Raw genomic sequence first — 22,685 nt, 5'->3', positions numbered from 1 at the left:
TAGCGCTTGTGGATGGACTAATTTTCCACTAACCACAATGCCTTGATCAGATTTTCCAATGCATTAATCCTTCGTTAGTTTCTGTAGCCCTTTTATATTAAACATGAGCAGTGTGTGCGGGATGAGAAGTGGATGGACGACCCGAGTTGCACCCCTTTCACCTTTGATTGTAAAAGAAGTGTTTATTGCATAGTCATTCTCGTTTATAAGAGCCACCAAGCAAAAAAGTTACTTTTACTATCAATGGTAAAAGACAATTTTTGGGTCCTACAAGGTGGCGTGTATGTGAGATAGGGGTGCAACTCGGGTCGGGTTGGGTCGAGTTGAGGCCAACCTGATCCGACCTGATTTCCAACCCGACCCAATGAACCCTTTTTTCCAACCCAAACTCGATCCAACCCCGAGTTCAATCCGACCCAACCTGAGTTTTTAAGCTTAAAAAAATAAAAAATCATAAGAAAAATGCTGGGTTTCGCTCGGGTTGGGTTGCCAAAACCTCAACCTGAACCCGATCTGAACTCAAACCGGGTTGGGAAAAGTCAAACCCGAATCCGAACCTAAACCCGAACTCAATCTGACCATTTTCCAGGTTGAACCCGACCCGAGTTGCACCCCTAATGTGAGATCGAGACCTTTTTATAATATCGTAGAACATAATGAGGCAACCTACATTGTTTTGGCCCCATCCCAGACAGGCATCCCATGCATACGATAAAGGACTGAAAAATCAATAGTATAACTTTTCTTGACAGAACCCTAAACAAGCTTCATTGATCAAGGGCCTAGGATTATTCGATCAAGGTTTTCTTAACGGCATCCAATCCTCGTTATCATTACTGTTCATATCAACAGATCTGATGATATAAACAGAGAAAAAATAGGGCCTAATGAATGTCATTTAGGAAGAAGCATAAAAGTGACTTTCTTTTTATAATAATTCCAATTTTATTTAGGGGGCGAGGTTATGAGCTATAGCTCGTTCTTAGCTATAGCTCAGTCTGAGCAAGCCACCATAAATACACCATCTCCATGTTGTTTGACTCATCTTCCATAGAACCTCACAGGGATAGGTTGTTCCGAACAATCCATCTCCATACAATCATCTTAACCATTCGATCTATAAAAGCACAAAATGGACTCACTTCTAGCCATCCATTTTAAACCTCCACAAATCAACGCTCACCATCATCCTATGGAGATGATTTTTTAGGGACACCCTATCTATATTAGGTCCTATAGAATCAATATGTTAGGTCATCTTTCTTCCTTGGGCTACCCCATTGTAGTGTAGAAGGGTAGTCATAACCAAGGTTTAAAATTTTGGTCGAAATCTGGTACCACAAAGAAAATGGTATTTTTTTTCAATATTAAATTTCAGCCGAAATTACCGAAATTTCGGCCAAAATAAATGACCGTTTCGGTTTTTGGTGGTTTCAGTGTCGGTAATTTCGGATTTCGGTCGAAATTTTAAAAACCATGGTCATAACTCATAACCAATGTTTTAAATTTCGGTTTTGGTAACCGTTTCGGCCCTCACCAAAACCGGGACATTTCGGCCGAAATCGGATACATAATTAAAATATAATATATTATTTCATACCAAATTTCGGCTAAAATTTAGGGAAAAAACTAAATAATTAAAAATATTGAGATTTTTGTGTTGAATTTCTCGAATTTTTGGACGAAATTTCAAAAAAACTGAAAATTCGGCCGAAATCCGTTACTGTTTCAGGCTTAGGTGATTTCGGTTTCAGTGCTGACCGAAATTTCGGTCAAAATTTAAAACCTCGGTACTCGTAAAGTCGTAAATACACTAGAGGAGGCTGCCCTATAGAAGAAAAGGGGGTGAATGCATCACTCTTGTATAACATTCTTTGTTCTGTTCAGGAATCTCACAACCTGTGGATAGGCGAGCCAGGAATGTCGGCAAGAGCATGGCCACGACGATGTGATTGTTTAAAGTCAGAGACCAATTTTAGTAGTGACATTATCAAAATATGGTAGTGCGGATGTAGTCCCACTACTTTTTTATTGTTTAATTGGTTTTGGTAGGCTTACATGTCAACAACCCCAATCCCAGCTCGTTCGATCTCAACCATACATATGTATATGTGTACTGTAATCAGAACCGTTCATGGAGTCGACACAATAATACGGGCGGGGCAATATTCATTAGCTGCACCTCTTGTTGATGACAATGAAACGAATCGTTGAGTGTTAACATGTTGCTAATGGTTTACTTGTTCTCTTTTTCCTCCCTGCTGAGTGCTGACTACTTAATTCCACTACGCTCGGAGTTTCGACTACTCATTTAAACTAGAGGGGGCTGTCTCAAAGGAAAAAAGGGGTGAATATATCACTTCTCCTCTTACACTATAGTGGGATTGGCCCAAGGAAGAAATGGAGACTGATATATCATTTCCTATTTATCACAAAGTACACCGATTGAACGTCCTAGATTATTCCTCACATTCGATTTCCTTAGGATCGACGGACTCGATCCAAAAGACCAGTTGTTGAACATTCTCGATCGGTTGAAGATCAAGAGATTTGGCCATACCAAATGCTCTCTATAATTTTCAATTCGTGCTATGTTGGATCTTAAGATAATTTAGAATATTTCGTTTGGATCGACTAAGAAATCGACCATTTTTTTTGTAAAATTCATATCCGGAAGTGATACATTTGCCCCTTTTTATTTACTCGGGACAGCCCCCCCCCCAATGTATTATGGCCATAGTTAGCAAAACTTCGTTTTAAATGTTGCTTTGTAGGTTCGCCATTTTAGTACTTCGTTTAAATTTTTACAACCAAAAAAAACTATCTTTTCAGGAGAACGCTTAAAACACAAGATCTTTAAACTTATTAAATGTGTTTTTTGGCCAACTTTTGAAATTTTCTGTCACTATATTTTGTAAATGAATTTTTTTAAAACTTATTAAACGCATTTGCTTTATGTTTCGTTTATTTAACCATTTTTACTACGTTTTATAACCAAATACTATATTAAACCTGGATTTTTTATATCTAATATCAAGTTTTGCTATGTTTATGACTAATCTTTACCCTAGGGAGCTGTCCCAAGTAAAAAAAAGGAGAGGAATATATAATTTCCAAATTAAAAATGCATAGTTTTTTAATTATTAAAGAAAGAATTTGCTCGGTGAGAAGAGGCGACTCGTGCCAAATTGATGGAGTAAAAAGAGGTAGGGACAGACCGGAAACAACTTGAGTAGAAACAATAAGGAAAGACTTGATAGCTAAGAACATAATAGAGAACATGACCCTGGATTGGATAGAATGGAAGAAAATGATCCACATAGAATAACCCAATTAGAACCAGGATTAAAGCCAGATAGATTCATTTTACCATCTTCATGAATTTTTTCTAAAGGAATCATTTATCCGACCCCAACTAGTTGGGACAAAGGCTTTGTTGAGTTGAGTTGAGTTGAGTTGCTATAGGTCACCATCCTATGGGGGCAGCCACATAGGATGAATTAAACGAATAAAACAAAAAGTGAGCCAATGTGGCTGCTCTCTCATGCAACAACAGCCTGTCCACAAAATACTTCGTGCCATGGTCCCTAGCAATTGCCTCAAAAAAATTTACAGTCTATAAGACTATAAGGACAAAAAGAAGTTGAAAATTTTCAATAGGATTTGCTAGTGACCATCACATGAGGCATCCCAGCCGCGAGATGCCTCATGTGAGAGCAGCCACACAAGGCTCGGATTATGTCATGCAACATCCCAGCCGCGAGATGCCTTATGTTATGGACCCTAGTAAATCTCATTTTCAATTATTCAAAGGATTTTATAACTGCAATGATATTTTGGTGTACATGGGTAGATTACCATGCCTGTTTGGCTGCCACATGCCTGGCATCCTAAGGATGTCAAGTAAAAAAATGTTTTTTTGGCAACTTTACGGTGATTTTTTTAAATGGATGGTGGTAATTTTATTGTGTTTGATAGCCAATTTAGCATCACAATACCTAGGGATTACTCGACAAGATTCAACGATAATTATTACTTATTTGGTAACGTGTCATTGGGTAAGGTTGCTCCATTGTTACCTGGTGGTCACGGGTTCGAGTCATGAAAACAGCCTCTCAGTGAAGCAGGAGTAAGGCCGCATACAGTTAGCCCTCCCCAAACCCCACAACGGCGGGAGCCTCATGCACTGGGCCACCCTTCCGGTGACGTGGCACCATGTTCTCTCTCTGTGTAATCGTAATAACACCCCTTCCTATCTCTCTTGCCGATGGTTTTAAATTTCGGTTTCGGTCCTGGGCCGGAATCGAAATTTTGGAAACCAAAATTTTGGCCGAAATCTTGAAATTTCGGCTGAAATTAGGTAGAAAGTCAATTATATAAAGAAATAAAAAAAGGGCATTTTGATCGAAATTTAAAACCAAGCACTTACCAGACTGGCAACCAAACACTACTATAACTATTCTACCAGGTAAATCCCAAGTAGATCAAATATTACAAATGTTTATCTCCTCCCTATCAACTACTTATACCACTAATTTACAAGGTAACTATCGGCATCCAAACTACCAGGTAAATCCCAGGTAGATCAGTACGTTTCGGTTTCGAAGTAAGACCATGCTCTTATCACATTGGCAACTAAACACTACGATCACTAATTCACTATTCTACCAGGTAAATCCCAAGTAGATGAATCAAACATCACAAATGTTTGTTTCCTCCTTATTGACTACTTATACCACTAATCTACAAGGTAAACTATCTGCATCCAAACTACAAGGTAAATCAATGTTTGTCTACTTACACATTGTCCATCTCCCTCTATTTTCTCTGCTTTTATTTTTTCTGACCCTATCTTCTTCCTAAAGTCACCCTACCTTTAGGGTTTTCCTCTCTCCTAACACTGAATCTCAGGTTCCTCCTTCAAAATCAGATGATTTCATCAACATCCTCATTTCTCCTCGTTCAATCCTCTCATCTCACCTTCCCTAACCTTCCAAAACTCTCTCCTTCTAAGAAAAATCTCTTATCCAAAGGAAACAATGCCTTTCTTTTCAGTACCAAAAACAACAACTTTTCTGTTCGTCTTTATCTTCGCAAATCAAAAGAGATTTTAGGGTTTGGAAATGTAAAGAAGACGCGGGTTTTGGATAAGGGTTTCTCCTTCGTATGTTCTTGTGATAAGAAAGAGAAATCTGAAGGCAATTTTACACAAAAGGTTAGATTTTTCTGATTCTCGATTCAAGTATTTAATATCTTGTTTGAATTTATGTAGATTTTTCATGTGAATATGTATGCCTCTCTTTTATTTATTTTTCTTTTACGGTATTTATTTATTTTTTTAAATTTGAAGCAATTTTACAGGAAAGGTTAGATTTTTCTGCTCCTTGATAAGTATTTAACTTCTTATTTGAATTTATTTAGATTTTTCATGTGATTATGCCTCTCCTTTTTCTTTTTCTTTTTCATTTACAGTTTTTATTAATTTAAATTTGCAGATGAGTTCTTTTTTTTCTTGTTCTAATTTATTCTCAGAACTTGTTTCTCATTTGTAAGTTCCAAGAATTTTCTAGAAAAGCTTGGAAAGGAAAAATATTTCTAAAAGTTCCTACTTTTTTATACACTAGAAAAGATAAATTGAATCTAAATTAAACACAGTCATATCATTGCCTTCTAAATTATTGAAAGAGAAAAAAAATTTCCACGAATTTTTTTTCCATCAGTAATGTTTTTCTTGCAATCCACACAGGGCGTAAAATAAATTGAAAATGGAAATTTTGACAATTTTGAATATTTAAGGGCAATTATGAGAAATTTCTGGAAATAGGGCAGGTGAATGAATTTTGGAATTGTTTTTATAGTTCTGTTTCAAATAAAGTTTTAAATTTTGGTTTCGGGGTCAATTTCGGTCCTCACCGAAACCGAAATTTCAGCTGAAATCCAGAAATTTTGTATTGGACGCTCGAAATTTCATTTTTTGGGCCAAAATTTCGTAAATGATTAAAAAATTAATATTTTCCTGAAATTTCGGCGAAATTACCGAAGTTCCGGCCGAAATTTGTACGTTTCGAAGATCTCGGGTTTTGTTCGTTTCGATTTCAGTCGAAATTTTCGGTCCTAAATTTCGGATTTCGGTTGAAATTTAAAACCTTGGTTTCAAAAGGGTGTAAAGATAGAAATGTATGAAGTATTTTTTTGAGATTTCATGGAAATTCAAACCATGGGTTGTACTTATTCCTTCATAATGTGCAGGATTCTGGATTGGACTGGCCAATCCTTGAGCCATGGGACGTGCCTTGGAAATGGCAAACAGTTATCCTCACCATGATTGGATGTGGATTAGGGTGCATTTCTCTGAAACAAGACTTAATTTATTTTACATTTTTACCAAAATTTCACTATGAAGCACAAAACCATATTTTGTTTTATTTGATGGTCTGCTGAAGTAGTGAGATGATATTCCATCCCTATTTCCCTTAGGCTCTGTTTCTTTGGACGTAAAAAGGGTGTAAAACTAATTCTACACCCATTTTTTGAGTGAAAAAATGGGCATCGATTTTGTTTTTCACCCATTTTACGTAGAAAGAAACGGAACTTTAGCAAAATTTGAAAACTTCGATCTGTACTGACAATTTGTCATTGCTGGATGCTCCTGTACGATCCAATTTTGATGTCAGAAAGAAATGTTGCCATTGAAATGAAACTGAGGTTTGTTCAGCCAGTTTTGTTTTGACAGGATTGGTTGTGTCATCAGTTGCACCATATCTAGGGATTCAGGGTGGAAACCTGAGTTCAGATGAGAAGGCAGAAATACTATTTGTGGACCAATTGTACGATCTACCACCTCTTTGTTATGTTGAATTCTGTTTATAGTAAAAAAAAAATCTGTTTATAGTTATTCTGTTTATAGTTTAAGCCTCCACACATGCTATTTGTGCAGCATTGTGACTGCAGTTGTACTCGGAGTTGTATATGGTGTCACCAACACCTTCCAGCCACTTCCAGATGAAATTTTCTGCTACAGTACGTGCGTATAAAGATGTTCTTTATTGCAAATGTTTTGACTCTTGTGCTAACTCTTGATTAGGTTAGTGAATAAGCTATTATTAGCCCCCCATGATTGTAACTGGTTATTTAATGCTTGCTCGAATGTCAACTCAACTTGGTCATGTACTGGGTTGAATTGAAGGAGTAACGTGGTTTGTGGTTCAGAAAACATTATCTAATACTTGAAGAACTTGTTCAATGATCAAAATATAAGATATCAAACTAAAGCATTAGCTTTTTTAACTTTAAAAAGGTCAATCGTGTACCATGATTTCAGTCTACTCGGACTTGGGGCCCCATGTCTGAATTTGCCTCAAGTCTTAAAAATTAAACCTTGGTATGAAAATGTATGCCGTTATGGTATGAAAATGTATGCCGTTAATATTTCAATATTTATCAAAGATAGATCTCTAGGGCTTTGTCAGCTAGTTTTGCATTTGTGGATGAGTAAATGTGTTGATGATGCACATAATGGAACTGTTTCAGAATGGGAGGAACCATTCAATCTACAGAAAGGATGGCTGTTATGGGCAGGGATTGGATTTGTGGGTGCCCTTCTTGCTATAGCATTAACGGGAGCAGGATTGGCCTTGTTTAATGGAGAAACCCCACAGAGAGAGGTTAGATGCATCAATGTTTTTTCTGTTATTATTATTTTTTGAATGGTTTTTCTATTATTTTTTTATCTATGGTTTTTTCTGTTATTTTTTTTTGTCTAAGCTTACATCTCAAGGTGCCCATAAAAAAGCGGATTACATCTCAAGGCTAATTGGATGTTTATTGATACCTTTCTTTTGTTGCACTTTTAAATCGTGCGAGCATGCATACGTGCACACACACTGAAAGAAAACAGAAGTCAATCTCGTGATTGAAATTGTGCTATCAACTATAAAATATTGAAATTCAAAAATCTTTGAGATTTGTGATTTTTTATTTTCAATAACTGGATTATAAAGGAAAAAATGCCGTGAAACTGAATCTTGATATACAAGTATTTTTTGTCACCCTCATTTCCAGGGCCCTTACAATTTCAGACATGCACATGAACTTGCTAGTTCCATAAGAGTTCTAAAACCTAAACAAACGAGGGAAAATCTTTTCATGTTTGACTATTTTGTTGATGATTCCTGCATTTTTTTTCTTAAAAAAATTGTTTCAGACTGATGCACTCATTCGCTTGTCACCACTGATTGGTTCTTCAAGTATCAGGTACTAATCATTTTATACCCTTGTCATGGCGTTGAAATTTCTGAATTGGCACGATTAAGGATACAATAGTGGTGCTTGAGAACTGGGACATACAAACTAATTGTGCTTCAATATGAATTTATATTGGCGTAGCACTGCCTGTCTGGTGGGCATCACAGGTTTTATGGCTCCACTGCTGGAGGAAACAGTATTTCGAGGCTTTCTAATGGTTTCCTTGACTAAATGGTAATGCACTTTTTAGTTGTGAAGGCTTTTTAGGTTTAAAATAACATGTATGGTAACTCAAACTTGCTTTATTCCTGTTAGTGGATTGTACTGCGGCCCACTTGTTATTGTTATGTAATATTGTTTCTTTAATTCGGCCATTATTGCGATCTGTATGAAGCCATTTTTTCATGATTCCTTGTGCTTTTTTTTTCTCTGTTCATATGAAGGCCTCTTCTTCTTCTTCTTGCTTGCTTACCAAGTGTATACATACGCTAGATGATAAGGGGCAACATACATGTGGCAGTTTAATTTAAATACTTGAAGAAATTTGAGATGAGTTTTTTTAAAAAAAAACTAAGAGGTCAAGTAAAAACATAGACAGCTCACCCAAGAGCATTAACCTCTCACAATTTAACAATGAGATTTGTAAAACAAAAATTGTAATTAAAGTGTTGAAACTACCTCTCTCTGTCTCATTTAACAATTAAATGGGAGAATCTCTTAAGTAGTGAGTTTCTCAGACTGAGTGAAAATTGTAGTTTTTTTTCTTCGGATGATGAGAAAATTTTAATTAAGTCATGAAAATTGTAGTTAAAACATTTCAAGAAGCAGACAATCTCATTGCAACCACTTTCTCTTTTGCATGGAGCCATTGCCTTTTCTTTTTCTTTTGAAATTTGGCATGGTTTGTTGAAGTAATTGCCTCTCATCCACTTCATTGATTATTTGTGTTGCATCTCTTATGTCGTATGCAAAATGTGTTTTTGCTGGATGGATTAGATGTCACCAAAGGTTTGTCAAAGGTGCTAGTGAAAGGAATGCTGAGGGGATAGATTGTATTGTAGGAGCTAGGAGGGACTGAGGTATTGGGTTTAGGAAAAGGAAGCATGAAGTGCTACCACTAAGGGTACGGGGGAGCTAATATGAGTCATAGGAGACAGGAGGGGCTGTTGTGTTGTGTTTTGGGGAGTAGGCATAGGGCTCTTAGGTTTTGAAATATAAGATGGCTAAGGTTAGGGGAGGGCACAAGTTCGCTGGACCTAAATAGTGTATATTGATTAGTGGTGGGGATGGTTGTGGAATGCGATTTGGGTTGGGCTGGGCCAACCTTAGCTAAAAAGAAATAAAGAATTTTGAAATTTCAAACCGAAATCAGCTTGATTACATGGTTAAAATTCAAACTGAGAACTGAACTACTTGCACCCATTTCTTTCATGGTGTTGTTCAAACCAGGAAATACAATTTGGTTTATCTTGAAGTCTTAACTTGTATCTACCATTTAATTTTTTAGGATTGAAATTTTAGTTTGTAGCTTAATGGTGATTGATCAGGAATTTGTCCGATCTTTATGCATTTGCTTCCTTCTGCAGGTTTCCGGCACCGGTTTCTGTGCTTCTTAGCGCTGCAGTATTTGCTCTTGCCCATTTTACTCCTGGAGAGTTTCCCCAGCTTTTTGTCCTAGGTAATACTCCATTTTCAGTTATAGTCTTAGTTTCATAAATTTGTACTACTTTAGGAGGTCACTAATTAACCCAGAGTCTGGTCCTGTTGAAGGAGGCTGACTCCTTGACGCTTTTAGTTAACATCAGTCATCAAGTTAGCCAAATTTGATTTGGCTCAGTCACTGGGTGGATTGGGTCTTGGACTCACGTCCTTAACTACAATGTACTTTAAGTGCAAGTACATTAAAACTACACATTGTTAATACTTGTCTCCCAGGCAATGACCAGAGTAATTCATTATAAGCATGGTTTTTGGTTTCGACATCAATTTCGGCCGAAATTACCTAAATTTCTGAAAAATTGAATATTTTTTTTTAGAAAAAAAATATTCAATTTCTCAAAATTTCCTAAATTTGGCAAGCTCGAAATTTCAGTTCGGTCCCAACCGCAATCTGAAATTTCGGATTTCGGACGAAATTTAAAACCATGATTATAAGAAGTATGCTTTATATACCATTCAAAAAAGAAGAAGTATGCTTTATAGTTTATACTCAATGACAGAAAGAAAACACAATTTAATTAATTTTTTAAAAGCCTTATCGATGTCTCAACACGTAACTTTTATGCTGAACTTCTAGAAAATGGAAATACATTCTCCGAACGTCTATGATTGGCAATATCTTTAAAATTCATCACATATGGTGTGAATCTGGATGTGATACCAAATTGACGTGAATCCATGACAACCAAGAGAAAGAGAGAATAGATAATCAAGATCAAGAAAGACCATGATCTACACAGAAGGGTGATAGGAGTAGAAAATGAGAGCATTTTATGAACCCAATATGAACCCAATCGAGAAGGGTGAAGAGGGAAATGAGAAAAAGAAGGGAAAATAGAAAGTGATTAGAAGAAAGAGAGAAGCGAAGAGAAAAAAATGAAAGTGAAAGAGGAGTTTAGGGATAGAGAACTAACTTAATATGAAACATCACATTTCAAAAAAGGCGTCACACCCCATCAACAGAAGAAAACATCAGTTTTTATTCATATTCAACGGTTTTCAGGCCGATAGACCTTTTATATTTATGGGCTATACAAACCATACCAAAATTGAAAAAAAACTCTTCATCTTTGTTGCAAAACAACTCCTAGTCTAATTAGGACTCCTATTATAACTACTAACTCCTCATTGACATAAAACTCCTATTACATGGACTCTTCCTACTACGAAGTAAGCTAGGACTCTTCAAAACCTAACTCGTGATGGAAGCTAGCTCACTTCAAGTCCCACAACCCCGTTATGTTGCGATGTGGGCCCATGTGATCATTCGACAACTTACATGATTAATTAAAAACAACTTAAATGCCTCTATCACTTAAGATTTGATGCAAAAAAGGACCTTGGCACCCCTCCTATAACTTGAGGGGCTTAAAAAGCACCTAAAGGCTAAATGACACTTAAAAATTAAAATATGGGCCCCCGTATGGTTACCATCAACTTATGACTATTTAAAAAGAAATTACCCCTAATGGTAAGAATACTATTTTATTGGCATGATCTAGTTTATGTAGTGGCCAAGCTTGAGCCTGTGCCCATGGTTAGCATTTTCAAAGTAATCGGTTTTAATAATAAAAGCCAACATATTCGTGCAAGCAGACTTGTCAATCAGGATTCTTATCCAGTTGCAGCCCAAGTTTGCGTCTTTTTAACTATCATCCAATTCTTCTGACCTGGGTCTGATTTTGAGTTTTACATGTTTTAAAAGATTATTTTGTGATATAAGTTGTGTTTTTTATTTTCAGGTTATAAAGAAAATGACCTTTCCCTTTACTTGATTCTGTTGCGTCAATTCCACTATTTTTGAAGTAATTGATTTAGTTTTTAATGAATGGTATACACAGGGGTCGTGTTGGGGTTTTCATATGCACAGACTCGCAATCTCCTCACACCCATGGCCATACACTCACTCTGGAACTCTGGAGTCATCTTGCTGCTCACCTTTCTTCAGGTAAACCATTTACATTTCTATGTTTTTTTTCTCCTTAATTTTGGTTGGTTTTTAGATATTGTTTAGGTCCTGTTTGTGTTGGATTTTAAGAATCAATTGAGTCCAAAACTGAATATTGGACTCGGAATTATGTAATTTTTAATCAGTTTTGGACTCATGGTCAGATACCAAAATCCAAAGCAAACCAGGCCCTTAGCATTGCTCAATACCCAATCCGATATCCACAGAGAAAATATATCTCACCTATAATATTTATTTATTATATTAGCAGTAGGATATAAACAGGGCAGTGATAAATCGACCCCCATATAGGGCACTGCTGAGAGAGAGAGAGAGAGAGAGAGAGAGATTATGAAAACCTATTTTGACTGTCAAACTGGTTATTGGACTCAAAATTATGTTTAAATTTGAGTCCAATAATCAGTTTGTCACTCACCATCGGTTGTCATAATCTTAAACGAACAGGGCCTTAAGATATTAGGGTGGCGATTTATCACTGCTCTATAAACATGATGGTTATGTCCAATTTTGGCTTTTGTTTTTGGAATTTGCTATAACACTATGTTTTGGGTTGTTTTGTCTACAGCTCCAAGGATATGACATAAGAGAGCTGTTGCAGGGATCCTGAAGGAAGCTCCTAATCTCTCCATTGAATTGATTGGATGAGCTTGTGAAGACTGAGTTTCTGTTTGATTTTCTAGTAGTTTCCATTGAGAAAATAAAGCAGAAGCAGCAAGAAAAGCAAATGTAATATGTTTTATGTTTATAGTTTAACACTTCAGCTCAGTAATTGCTGCTTTTGTAGATCTAGACACAAAATAACAAGGGATTTGCTAGGCAATTTCGCGGAAAGCCATTTTGCGACTGATTTTTGCATGCGAGATCAGCCACGCATAGCAAATCCCAAATAACAATAGAGGTGATGCTGATGGTTGGGCGTGGGAATCTCTTTAGGCTGCGTTTGGATTGCTAGTATTGAGAATCAGAATGAGAAAAAAAAATTAAAAATTTGGCTTTAATGTCGGAATGGAATTAAAATATCACCTCTTGGAGTGAGACAGATTCCAGCATTTTCCCCCACTAATACCTGTCTACTGTCTGTTATTTCTTTCTATTGAAGAATCATATTTCCATATTTCCCTTTTCAATTTTATTTTGGAATTGTGAAACCAAGCATGCCATCGTTATGTTTAATAGTACCTAAAATGTTAAATATCCACATACTGCCCATGCATTACTCTTAACTGATATTTTAAACCATGGATCTTACCCTATGGATGAGCTGAAAAGATCAAAGGTGGAGCAGTGAAAGTTTAAGAACACGCCCAGTGTGCAATTATTTAGTCTCTTAGAGGTAAAATCAGGTGGCACCTGATCATACACTTGCTGTGATTGGTCAAGGACATAGTCACAAGTATTTATGTTGGGAATTTCTCAGGAAAGGTTTATCTTGGGATATTTTAAATTTTTATGTTATTTTCGTATTTATGTTTGAAGCATCTGGAAAAATAAAATATTTAAAATTTAAGAACAAAGGTTGGAAAACAAATAATATCTCGAATTCATTGCGATATTTTAGTGATCATTTTTTTTTTTTTTTGTAAAAATAAAATATGAAGATGTCTCGATGATTTTTTTTTTTTTTTCAAAATCTCGAGAAATTTTAGAAATTTATCGTTGTATTAAAAAATCATAAATTACGGAGAGATTTAAAAAAAAAAATTGGAGTCAGAGATAGTCGCCCAACAGCCGCTTGTACAGGCCATCTTATTCCTTGAATATCACAAGCCAGCACCTGTTCCGACGCCACCCGATAAACCCCGACCTCTTTTACTTAATTCATTTTTCGGTACGAAGACTCTTTATTTATTTATTTCCTTATGCTCTGTTTGGTTGCTTGTAGATGGCTGGGAGAATAGGAGAATGATAAGTCAAAGAGAATTAGACAAGAATGGAAGATGATAAATTCGCACCCCTTGCAACACGAATTGTGGCAGATTTTTAACACTTTTTGACGTCAAATCACGTTAAGTTAAAAGGGGTACGAATCATCCTACAGGGGGTGTGAATATATCATCACCCTTTTGTTATTAGTAAATGTACACCCCCTTGACCCCTTCTGCATAGAGATTAGGGGCTCTAAGTTTTAAACTTCATCTTTGGCTGTTGAAAGATTTCTGGAATTGTAACAGAAGATGAGAGAAGTTTGAATAGGGGTGCAAATTTCAGAGCAAGGGGTAGAGAAAAACAATATTAGAAATATGTATTTGAAATTGGTGATAAATTGAAATAAAGTGGAAACATAGGGAGTTATTTAGGAAATTTAGAATAGCAACCCTCAGATGAATTAAATGAATACGACAAATTCTGCTACCAGGTGGCTATTCTCTCTTGAAAAACTGAGCGAAATTGCCTAGACATTCTTGGAAAATACGATCTACCCTTACAAAAACCAGTGGCAAGGGAGCCTCATTGTATCCACGTCACCCATAGATTTACAACGGTACAGAAAAATACAAAATAAAAGGAATAATTAGGCCATGTTTTGCAACCATGAATTTTTATTTCATGGAATATTAGCTTACCAAGTGTTGAGAGAGGGAGGGTGGAAAGAATATTCCCTGGAAAAAAAACATTCACATTAATTAAGAATGAAATTCTAAGCATACTGGTAAAAAAGGAGAGAAAATATCAAACATTCACTTGGGCATATCGATTATCATTCGCAGTTTTTTTTTTTCCCTCTCAACATCATTCTCAAAGATTTCCCTATCTCTCTAAAGTTTCATATGTCACATGAGTTTATCAGATAATTCATGGTTTTCTCTCCTTCTCACTTGGATTTATAAATTACCATTAATTATTTTCTTACCGTAACCCTTTTTTTTTTTTTTAACGTGTTTTTCCTTTTGTTCACTTGTTTTCCCGGGAAAGGAAAAGAAAAGGTTTCCCGGGAACTTGACGTGGCATTAGGAAAAGAAATCCAGGAAAACTGTGTAGGAAAAGGTTTCCCGCGCCTGTTCACGTGCGCAGGAACTGTGCAGGAAAAGGTTTCCCGAGAAACTGCTTGCCCACCTTTTTTCACTAATTTTCCTGGGAAAGCAAATCCGACCAAAATAGTGGGATTTGGTTTCCCACACTTGTGAGAAAAGAGACATTTCCACATCATTTTTGGCAATTTCCATGTCATTATTTGACATTTTCCACCTAGGCTTGTTACTTTCTCAGGAAAGCAAGTGAACACCAGAATTTTGTCTTGTCAAGGAAAAAAGAGGCTGTTTTCCAGGGATTTGCTTTCCCGGGAACGCAAGTGAACAGAGCCTTAATTTAAAATTAATATATTAATGGCATCAAACTGAACTGCGGGTGGACCGAACCGAGACCTATTGTGGTTCGATCACCGATCAAGTTTCCAAAAATTGAATTTCATTCTGTAATTAATATCTATTGGTAGAAAATAGTAGAGATGAATGACGCGATCAATGTAGAATTTAGGCTCTTTAGTTACATAAGTCTGTTCTTAAGCTGTCTTTTGCCTTTGTTATTAAACTTCCATAGCCACAGGAATCCTATACTTCACAATCAAACTGAGTTTTCTCAGTTGCAATCATTTAGTAACAGAAATTAGACACCCCATCTCTTTCAGATTACATACTTTAATCAATATTAACCACCAAAAGACTAGATGTTAAGGAAAATAATTTCAAAATCATTGTAACAAGACAACCTTGATTATTTTATATAGTATAAGATGTTTACATGGAGTTCTCTTTTGTCCTTATGTTCAATAAAGATAAGGTTTGAATAGTATGTATCTAGAAAGAAATTTAAGAGCAAATACAGATTATAAAACTATTCATATATTGAACAGAAAATTGGATGTAGTTTTCAAACACTAGAGACATTTGAGTGATTTGAAAGCATTGTGTATTTACTCTTGGACTCTTGGGGAGTTTGGGGGAGCTAAATATTTATTAAAAAATCGGTTGGCTAATTAATCACAATTAATTAAGGGGACCGATAAATCGACTCCCCATGTGTCTTTCTCTCTCTCTAAGATATTTGGGAGTCGATTTATCACTGCCCTTAATTAAGGGAAATGATATTTACCCCCCTTTTATCACCAGGGACACCCATTTGCCAGTGTACTTTGCAATCAAAGCCTCTGGATTTTTTTTTGACATAAAGTACATGAGCCCCCTTTTTGCCATTGATACACTGACGCTGGGTGTCGCTGGTGATGAAAAGGGGCGTAAATATCACTTCCCTTAATAAAATGGATTACTAATTGTTGGCATAAAAGATTAAAAAAATGTATGCTACACTGGAAACAAGGGTTGTTTGGTGTAAATTTTCAGGTAGAACTGAAAGCAAGAAGGATTAAGTCATGGGGTTTTTTTGGGGAATGATGGGGAGTAGTAATTAATGATAATTAAATAAGAGGGGTTGTCATAAAAAAGTGTGGATTCATAGAGAAATGGGTTGCTTTGGGGGGTTTAATGTTCTAAGAAGTCTTTGAGGTGAACAGAAAGTTAACGATTAATTCCATGGGGTTAATCACCCACCAGGAGGGTATGTGGCAGGCTTTAACCTTTTTTAACTTCAATTCACGTTACAGGGGTGTGAATTATCCTACAGGGGGTGCGAATCTTTTCGGAAATGCATTTTGTGGCTTGACTTTTCAGCAAATTTTGTCTTATTCATTTAATTCATTTGACGTAGCTGTTCTCTCATGCAAAAGTCAGCTGCGAAAAATACTTTTCCGTGAAATTCCCTAGCAAATCCTCAACTAATTATATGATAATTAAATAAAGGCACTTGTTGAAGACAAAATAAAATGGCTACTGATATCGCACTATTAATAATTGCACAAACTCAGCTTGTCTGTTCTTTTTTAATTGGCTTCTGAGAGCTTTTTGGGAACTGTATTAACCTTTGACAGCCCATTAAATAATAAAAGACAAGAAGAGTTTGTGCAATTATCAAAACACAGTAGTGCAAATATCAGTGGCCAATAAAAAAAAATTGTAAATCCTACATTGGAAACATGGATTATTTTTTGGACTTTAATGTTCTCATAGAATGAGAAGAGGAGAATTGGGTTTGAAGAATTTGACCTAATTTTTTACTTGAGTTGCACGTTTGGAAGGTGGGATGCAAGCCCTAGGTCAAGGAACAGACAAGAGTGGTTTGAACCGAGGGCTAGATTTGGGGAATTTCACTGAATTTGGAGTTCCAAGTTGGGGATTTGACTCAAGGATCCTTTCATTTATTATAGGGTTCTTCCTTTGTTCTCCACTTAGCAGACATGGTTAGCAAACTTAGTAACACAAATGAGTTAAAAAATATGATAAGGGGTTGATTTTAAAGGGGTGTAGAGTTCAAATACTTCATTAACACTACTACCCTAAGGAAAATTAAAGAAATTGGTTGGAAAGATTTTTCAAAACCCTAAAAATCAATTGACTCAAAACTTCATGTTATGACCATGACTCAAATGCTAGTATATTTAGCATTCTTGACCCACGGTATGCATGGTGTAATATGGTGGGCCCACATCAAAACATGAGATGTAAGATGGTGGAATCAAACTACATCAAACATGAGGTGTACATTGTGGGCCCCATCTTTTGGGGGGAGATGGTGAGCCCCACCCCATCAAAACATAAGGGTAAATGATATATTCGCCCCCTTTTCTTCCTTCGGCCACCTCCTTGTGGTGTAAAAAGAGTGGCCATATTTCCCAACAAGAGGTGTAAAATGGTTGGCCCCAACATGCTATAGATGTAGTGTGAAATGGTAGGCCCCATCCTATCAAAACATTAGGTTTAATATGGTAGGCCCCACTCTAATGCATGGCTTACAGTGGAGATCTTGGGACCAACCCCATCAAAACACGAGGTAAACTTAGGAGCTTGCCCGATGCATTGGTTCGGTAGAGATTGTGATGGTGTGGCAAGGGTGTCATAATCAAAACAGAGGGTGTCATAGTCAAATATATATTTAAGGGAAGTGATATTTACGCCCCTTTTGATTACTAAGGACACCCAGTGCCAGTGTATCAGTGACTAAAGGGGGGCTAATGTACTTGATGTCAGAAGAATCCAGTGGGTTTGATTGCCACGTGCACTGGCGCTGGGTGTCCCTGGTAATCAAAAGGGGCGTAAATATCACTCCCTATATTTAATTTTGAGGTGTCCCTCGTAATCAAAAGGGGTGTAAATATCACTTCCCTATATTTTATTTTGAGTCCAATAACCTGTTTTGGACTCACAATCGGATCTCAAAATCGTCTTAATCATTTAATTCATCTGAGGTGGCTGCTCTCTCAAGCAACAGCCGGTCCGCGAAATGGCTTCTGCGATAGCCCCTAGCAAATCCCCTAAAAACAAACAGGGCCTCAGTGGTGACAAAACCGATTTTCTAAGGGAAAAGGTTTTCAGAAAAACAAAAATTCCAAGGACAAAAGCGAATGAAAATTGAAAGAAGAGATTTGTTAGGCACTTTGGCAGAAAGGCATTTCGCGGCTGGCATGTTGCATGAGATAGCAGCCACCTCAGATGAATTAAATGATTAAGACAAAATCTGCTGAAAAAGTGAGCTTGTGTGGCTACTTTTTTCATTCAACAACCGACCGCGAAATGCCTTTCTGCGAAAGTCCCTAGCAAATCCCTTGAAAGAAACATGGTTAGGCAGGAGTTAACTCGATCTTTGTCACTAGGAGTGAATGCTATTAGAAGAGCCAAAAAGTCACTATTCCTCAATAAGCTTGTTAACATGTTTGTGAGGCTAACTCCCCATTATACAAATAGATGTTGTTTATCTTCTTTTATATTTGTAAAGGTAGTTGGGCCCCTTGTTCAAATGCTTGTATACAAGCAAATGCTTGTTCACAAGTTGTGAGGCTAACTAGGCTCATTATACAAATGTTGTTTATCTACTTTATATTTGTAAAGAGTAAGTGGCCCCCAGTGTTTTACATTCTTTTTATTAGAGGAATCTCCATGAGATCCCAAATATCCACTGACAGGTCAGGATATACATCTCTGATAGGGAATGAGATAGAAGGCCTTTAAAGAAAATGAAATAGGCTTTTTGGATCATGAGAAGCTAAAAGAAGATATTAAAAAAAAAAAAAAAGATAAAAGGGATTTTAAGGAATTTGCAGAGAATATAGAGATTGAATATACATTTGAATTCTAGTGTTGGAAATAGGGTCAGTTACAAGTTTAAAAAATTCCAAACAATAAAATATTACCTTGAAGCTTGGTTTGTCTTGATTTGCAGAGGATAAAGAAGTTCCATGGGTATGAATATGAGAAGTGTGAAAAGAAAACTATTTGAAAATCCCCATAAACTGTTGAATTTGTAGTCTCTTGAGATCCTACTACTTGGATTTAAACAACCCAACTAGTCTCAAGAAGGAAAATTAAAGAGTCTTCATTGGAAACCAGTGTCTGACTTTGTTTTCTTGGTTGTTGCTTTGTGTTGCTAATAAGTGTTTTTAAGAGCTTTGCTTAGCTTCTCTCTCAGCCTCCGCAATCGTCTCGAAAACACGTTACAGTCTCCCCCGAAAGATCGGCTGAAGATTCGGAGACAGGTCTTCTTCTCAGGAACCATATAATGGCATTGAATTAAGTGAACTGTGAATTGGGTTCCTTGAGTTCATCCCATAGACTATGTCCTAGTTTTGCTTAACAGCTTAAACTGTTTGACTGTAGAGTTTCTGAGATTTCCACTGATGGGTCTTGTTCTGTTTGCAGAAACTTATAGAAACTAGTTTAGTGTGTGTCCTTTAGTTGAAGAAAGCTTGGTTTGGCTCTAGGCCTGCTAAGAAGATCAAACAAAGTTCTTAAGAAGTGCCATAAAGTTTTTTATATTTGTGTTGATTTGTAGACATAGAAAAGATGAACTGATTGTAATTGGAAGTGTGACGACTGGGGAGTTGGGATTGGTTTATCTTCCAATTTGTTTCAGCTTTTCTTTCACTTGGTTTACAAAAAGCTTGTATTTAAATAGAAGGGAGGGAGAGTTATGGATGAAAAGAGTGTTGTGGATAGGGTGGATGAAGTGATACTGCCTGGATTTCGATTTCATCCAACGGACGAGGAGCTCGTCGGGTTTTATCTTAAGAGGAAGATTCAACAGAGGCCCTTGTCTATAGAGCTTATTAAACAACTTGATATTTACAAGTTTGATCCATGGGATCTTCCAAGTAAGATATTTTAAATTTGCTGCATCACTTTTAGCTTTTAGTAGGATAGGAAGCAGTTCTAAAGCTAGATTTGATATCCTCTATTTGCACTGCTTGCCTTCATTTGTTTAGTTTAAATATGTAGAAAGTTTCTTTTGTATTCAGTCATTATTTTTGCCAGACTTGGAGGGTTTAGTGGATTTTTTCCCTGAAAATTTTCTCAGTGAAACTGATTATCTTTAATATGTATTTAAGTGAACTTTCATACTCACTTCTTACCTTCCTATTTAGCTTGCATGGTTCTCCAAGTTACTGTTTTGTGGTACTAAGTTTTTACCTATTAAAAAGATGCTTAACTGTGATAAACTTATTTTTTAAAGGACTTCGGTTTTATTTTTCAGTTCCTTGTTACTCTGCAGAGGCTTTTAAGGGACAGTTAGTAGTGAGATTTAATATGGTGTAAGCCCGAATAGTTCAGTATTTTTTTCAAAAAGTATTCGTAATCCTTGATGTTTAGCCAAACATGAAGATTATGTCTCTAGTGTATTTATCCTTTTCTTCTTTATCTCTTAATTTTGAGTTTGACAAAACACTATTTTTATGTTTCTTTGCAAGAAGAAATGGCAACAACTGGAGAAAAAGAATGGTATTTCTACTGTCCAAGGGACCGAAAATATAGGAACAGTGCAAGGCCTAACAGAGTCACTGGAGCCGGGTTTTGGAAAGCCACTGGAACAGATAGACCCATCTACTCTTCTGAAGGAACTAAGTGCATAGGCTTGAAGAAATCGCTTGTATTCTACAAAGGCAGAGCTGCAAAAGGGATTAAAACCGACTGGATGATGCACGAATTTAGGCTGCCTTCTATCACTGATTCAACCCATCCCAAAAGGCCACTAGATAAAAATCTTCCTGCAAATGTAAGTTTTCTAGCTCCATTTCTTTCAACGTAAAATGGGTGTAAAAAAAAAATATTTACGCCCATTTTTTCACTTAAAATGGGCATAAAATTTGTTTTACGTCCATTTTACGTCGAAAGAAACAGAGCCCAGTTCTTTTCCTGTTATCTATCACTTCTATATGGATAATGTTAAACAACTAATTACTCCAAAAGATTAAACTGTTAGAGTTGGTGTTATTTAATCATTTATACTTCAACACTCGCCCTCACTTGTGGCCTCTCTTTTTTGGGTTGGGCGTAGACGTGGCACATGTGGCTTCTCTTTTTGGGTTGACCATACGGGTGGATTTTTAATATCAAAGAGTTGTTGGGTTTTGAACCCAGGACCTGTCGTGAGGCAATAATGCTCTGATACCATGTGAAACAACCAATCACTCCAAAAGCTTAAGCTATTAGGGTTGGTATTTTTTAATCATTTATACTTCAACACTCCCCCTCGTGTGTGGCCCCCTTTTTTGGGTTGATCGTACATCTGGCACATGTGGGCCCTCTTTGGGTTGGTTGTACACATGGATTTTTAATATCAAGGAGTTGTTGGGTTTTGAACCCAGGACCTATTGTGAGGGAATAGCGCTATGATACTATGTGAAACAAACAATTATTCCAGAAGCTTAAGCTGTTAGAGGTGGTGTTATTTAATCATTTATACTTCAAAAGATAATATCCTTATTGATTCATCATTAATTTTCTCCTTGGGCCTGCAGGATTCGTGGGCGATTTGTAGGATCTTTAAGAAAACCAACTCGATGGCGCAGAGAGCTCTCTCTCACTCTTGGGTATCTCCATTACCAGAAATTACAAGTTCAGACATATTTTCACACACACTACATGGTATGCAGTTCACTTCAGAGAACACGTCCTATACCGGCGAACCCATATCGGCAATCAAGTTCTGTTCTGATAACTTCCCTCAGTCCTCTACGAATTTCTCGCCCGTAGATTTTTCGCCCTACAAACTCATTAATCCAACAGTTTATAATCCCACAGTTCCTCCCACCTTTATGTTTTCCCCACTCGAAATGTCGGTACCCGCAAAGTCTACTCTCGATTTCGCTTCCATGCTTCTAAACATGTCCCCTAACATACTTGGGGATGTTAATAAAACCTCTACCAATATAGATTTTGGTTCAATGCAAAATTTTAACAGTTATAGTGTCAATTTACCACAAGAGATACAAGGGAACATGGATAATGGAGAAGAAGAAATGTGCTTAAGGACAGTTGGTTTTCCTTTCAATCAATCAAATCTCTCTGATGCATGGAAACCAAACTTGCCATGGGATTCTGATTCTCCCCCTTGTCCTAGTGAATTATCTACAAGTTGTTCTACAAATAAGTGCTATACTTGAAGAGATCATATATAGTGAATGTACTTCTCATCTGTTAGTTTTGAAGTTCATAGAGAGATTTTTCATTATGCATTACTGTATATCATTTTCTCATTCCAAGGCCTGTGAACAGCAGTGCTAACAGAGAGTAGAGATATGTGTAAGTTAAATTGTTTGTCTTCATTGCATCTCTGATTAAGAAAGAATGCAAAACTTGCATAAATTCATAATTTGTCACTGATAAAAAAAAGGCCTACTACTTTCACTTTCAGATATAAACTATTTGAACCT

At 36.6% G+C, this 22,685-nt stretch overlaps 2 protein-coding genes across 2 annotated transcripts; both read left to right on the top strand.

Annotated features, from left to right (window-relative positions):
• Positions 1–4,772: 4,772 nt before the first annotated feature.
• On the top strand, positions 4,773–13,046 carry LOC143857901 (CAAX amino terminal protease family protein). The gene is made up of 10 exons (XM_077368435.1): positions 4,773–5,215; positions 6,250–6,341; positions 6,720–6,827; positions 6,938–7,020; positions 7,531–7,664; positions 8,204–8,253; positions 8,386–8,478; positions 9,831–9,922; positions 11,805–11,911; positions 12,498–13,046. Exons 1-10 carry the CDS (start codon positions 4,931–4,933, stop codon positions 12,537–12,539), a joined length of 1,086 nt encoding a protein of 361 aa, XP_077224550.1. The 5' UTR covers positions 4,773–4,930; the 3' UTR covers positions 12,540–13,046.
• Positions 13,047–19,945: 6,899 nt separating this feature from the next.
• LOC143858258 (putative NAC domain-containing protein 94) lies at positions 19,946–22,415 on the top strand. Its single transcript, XM_077368915.1, has 3 exons — positions 19,946–20,126; positions 20,721–21,025; positions 21,771–22,415. Exons 1-3 carry the CDS (start codon positions 19,946–19,948, stop codon positions 22,413–22,415), a joined length of 1,131 nt encoding a protein of 376 aa, XP_077225030.1.
• Positions 22,416–22,685: the final 270 nt, after the last annotated feature.

Source organism: Tasmannia lanceolata, unplaced genomic scaffold (genome assembly GCF_043159265.1).
Source record: "Tasmannia lanceolata isolate RefF3 unplaced genomic scaffold, GAP_Taslan_0.1 ptg000025l, whole genome shotgun sequence".
NCBI lineage: Eukaryota > Viridiplantae > Streptophyta > Magnoliopsida > Canellales > Winteraceae > Tasmannia > Tasmannia lanceolata.
Note: the sequence above shows the minus strand (reverse complement) of the source record. Positions and strands in the feature narration are given on the sequence as shown.

What these genes read in the sequence shown, in the direction of transcription:
- LOC143857901 (XM_077368435.1), top strand. Translation starts at nt 4,931, where the DNA reads ATGATTTCATCAACATCCTCATTTCTCCTCGTTCAATCCTCTCATCTC. An exon ending in ATGATTGGATGTGGATTAGG is followed by an intron (nt 6,342 to 6,719) that starts GTGCATTTCTCT and finishes TTGTTCAGCCAG; the next exon opens with TTTTGTTTTGACAGGATTGG. An exon ending in ATACTATTTGTGGACCAATT is followed by an intron (nt 6,828 to 6,937) that starts GTACGATCTACC and finishes CTATTTGTGCAG; the next exon opens with CATTGTGACTGCAGTTGTAC.
- LOC143858258 (XM_077368915.1), top strand. Translation starts at nt 19,946, where the DNA reads ATGGATGAAAAGAGTGTTGTGGATAGGGTGGATGAAGTGATACTGCCT. An exon ending in TGATCCATGGGATCTTCCAA is followed by an intron (nt 20,127 to 20,720) that starts GTAAGATATTTT and finishes TTTCTTTGCAAG; the next exon opens with AAGAAATGGCAACAACTGGA. An exon ending in ATAAAAATCTTCCTGCAAAT is followed by an intron (nt 21,026 to 21,770) that starts GTAAGTTTTCTA and finishes TTGGGCCTGCAG; the next exon opens with GATTCGTGGGCGATTTGTAG.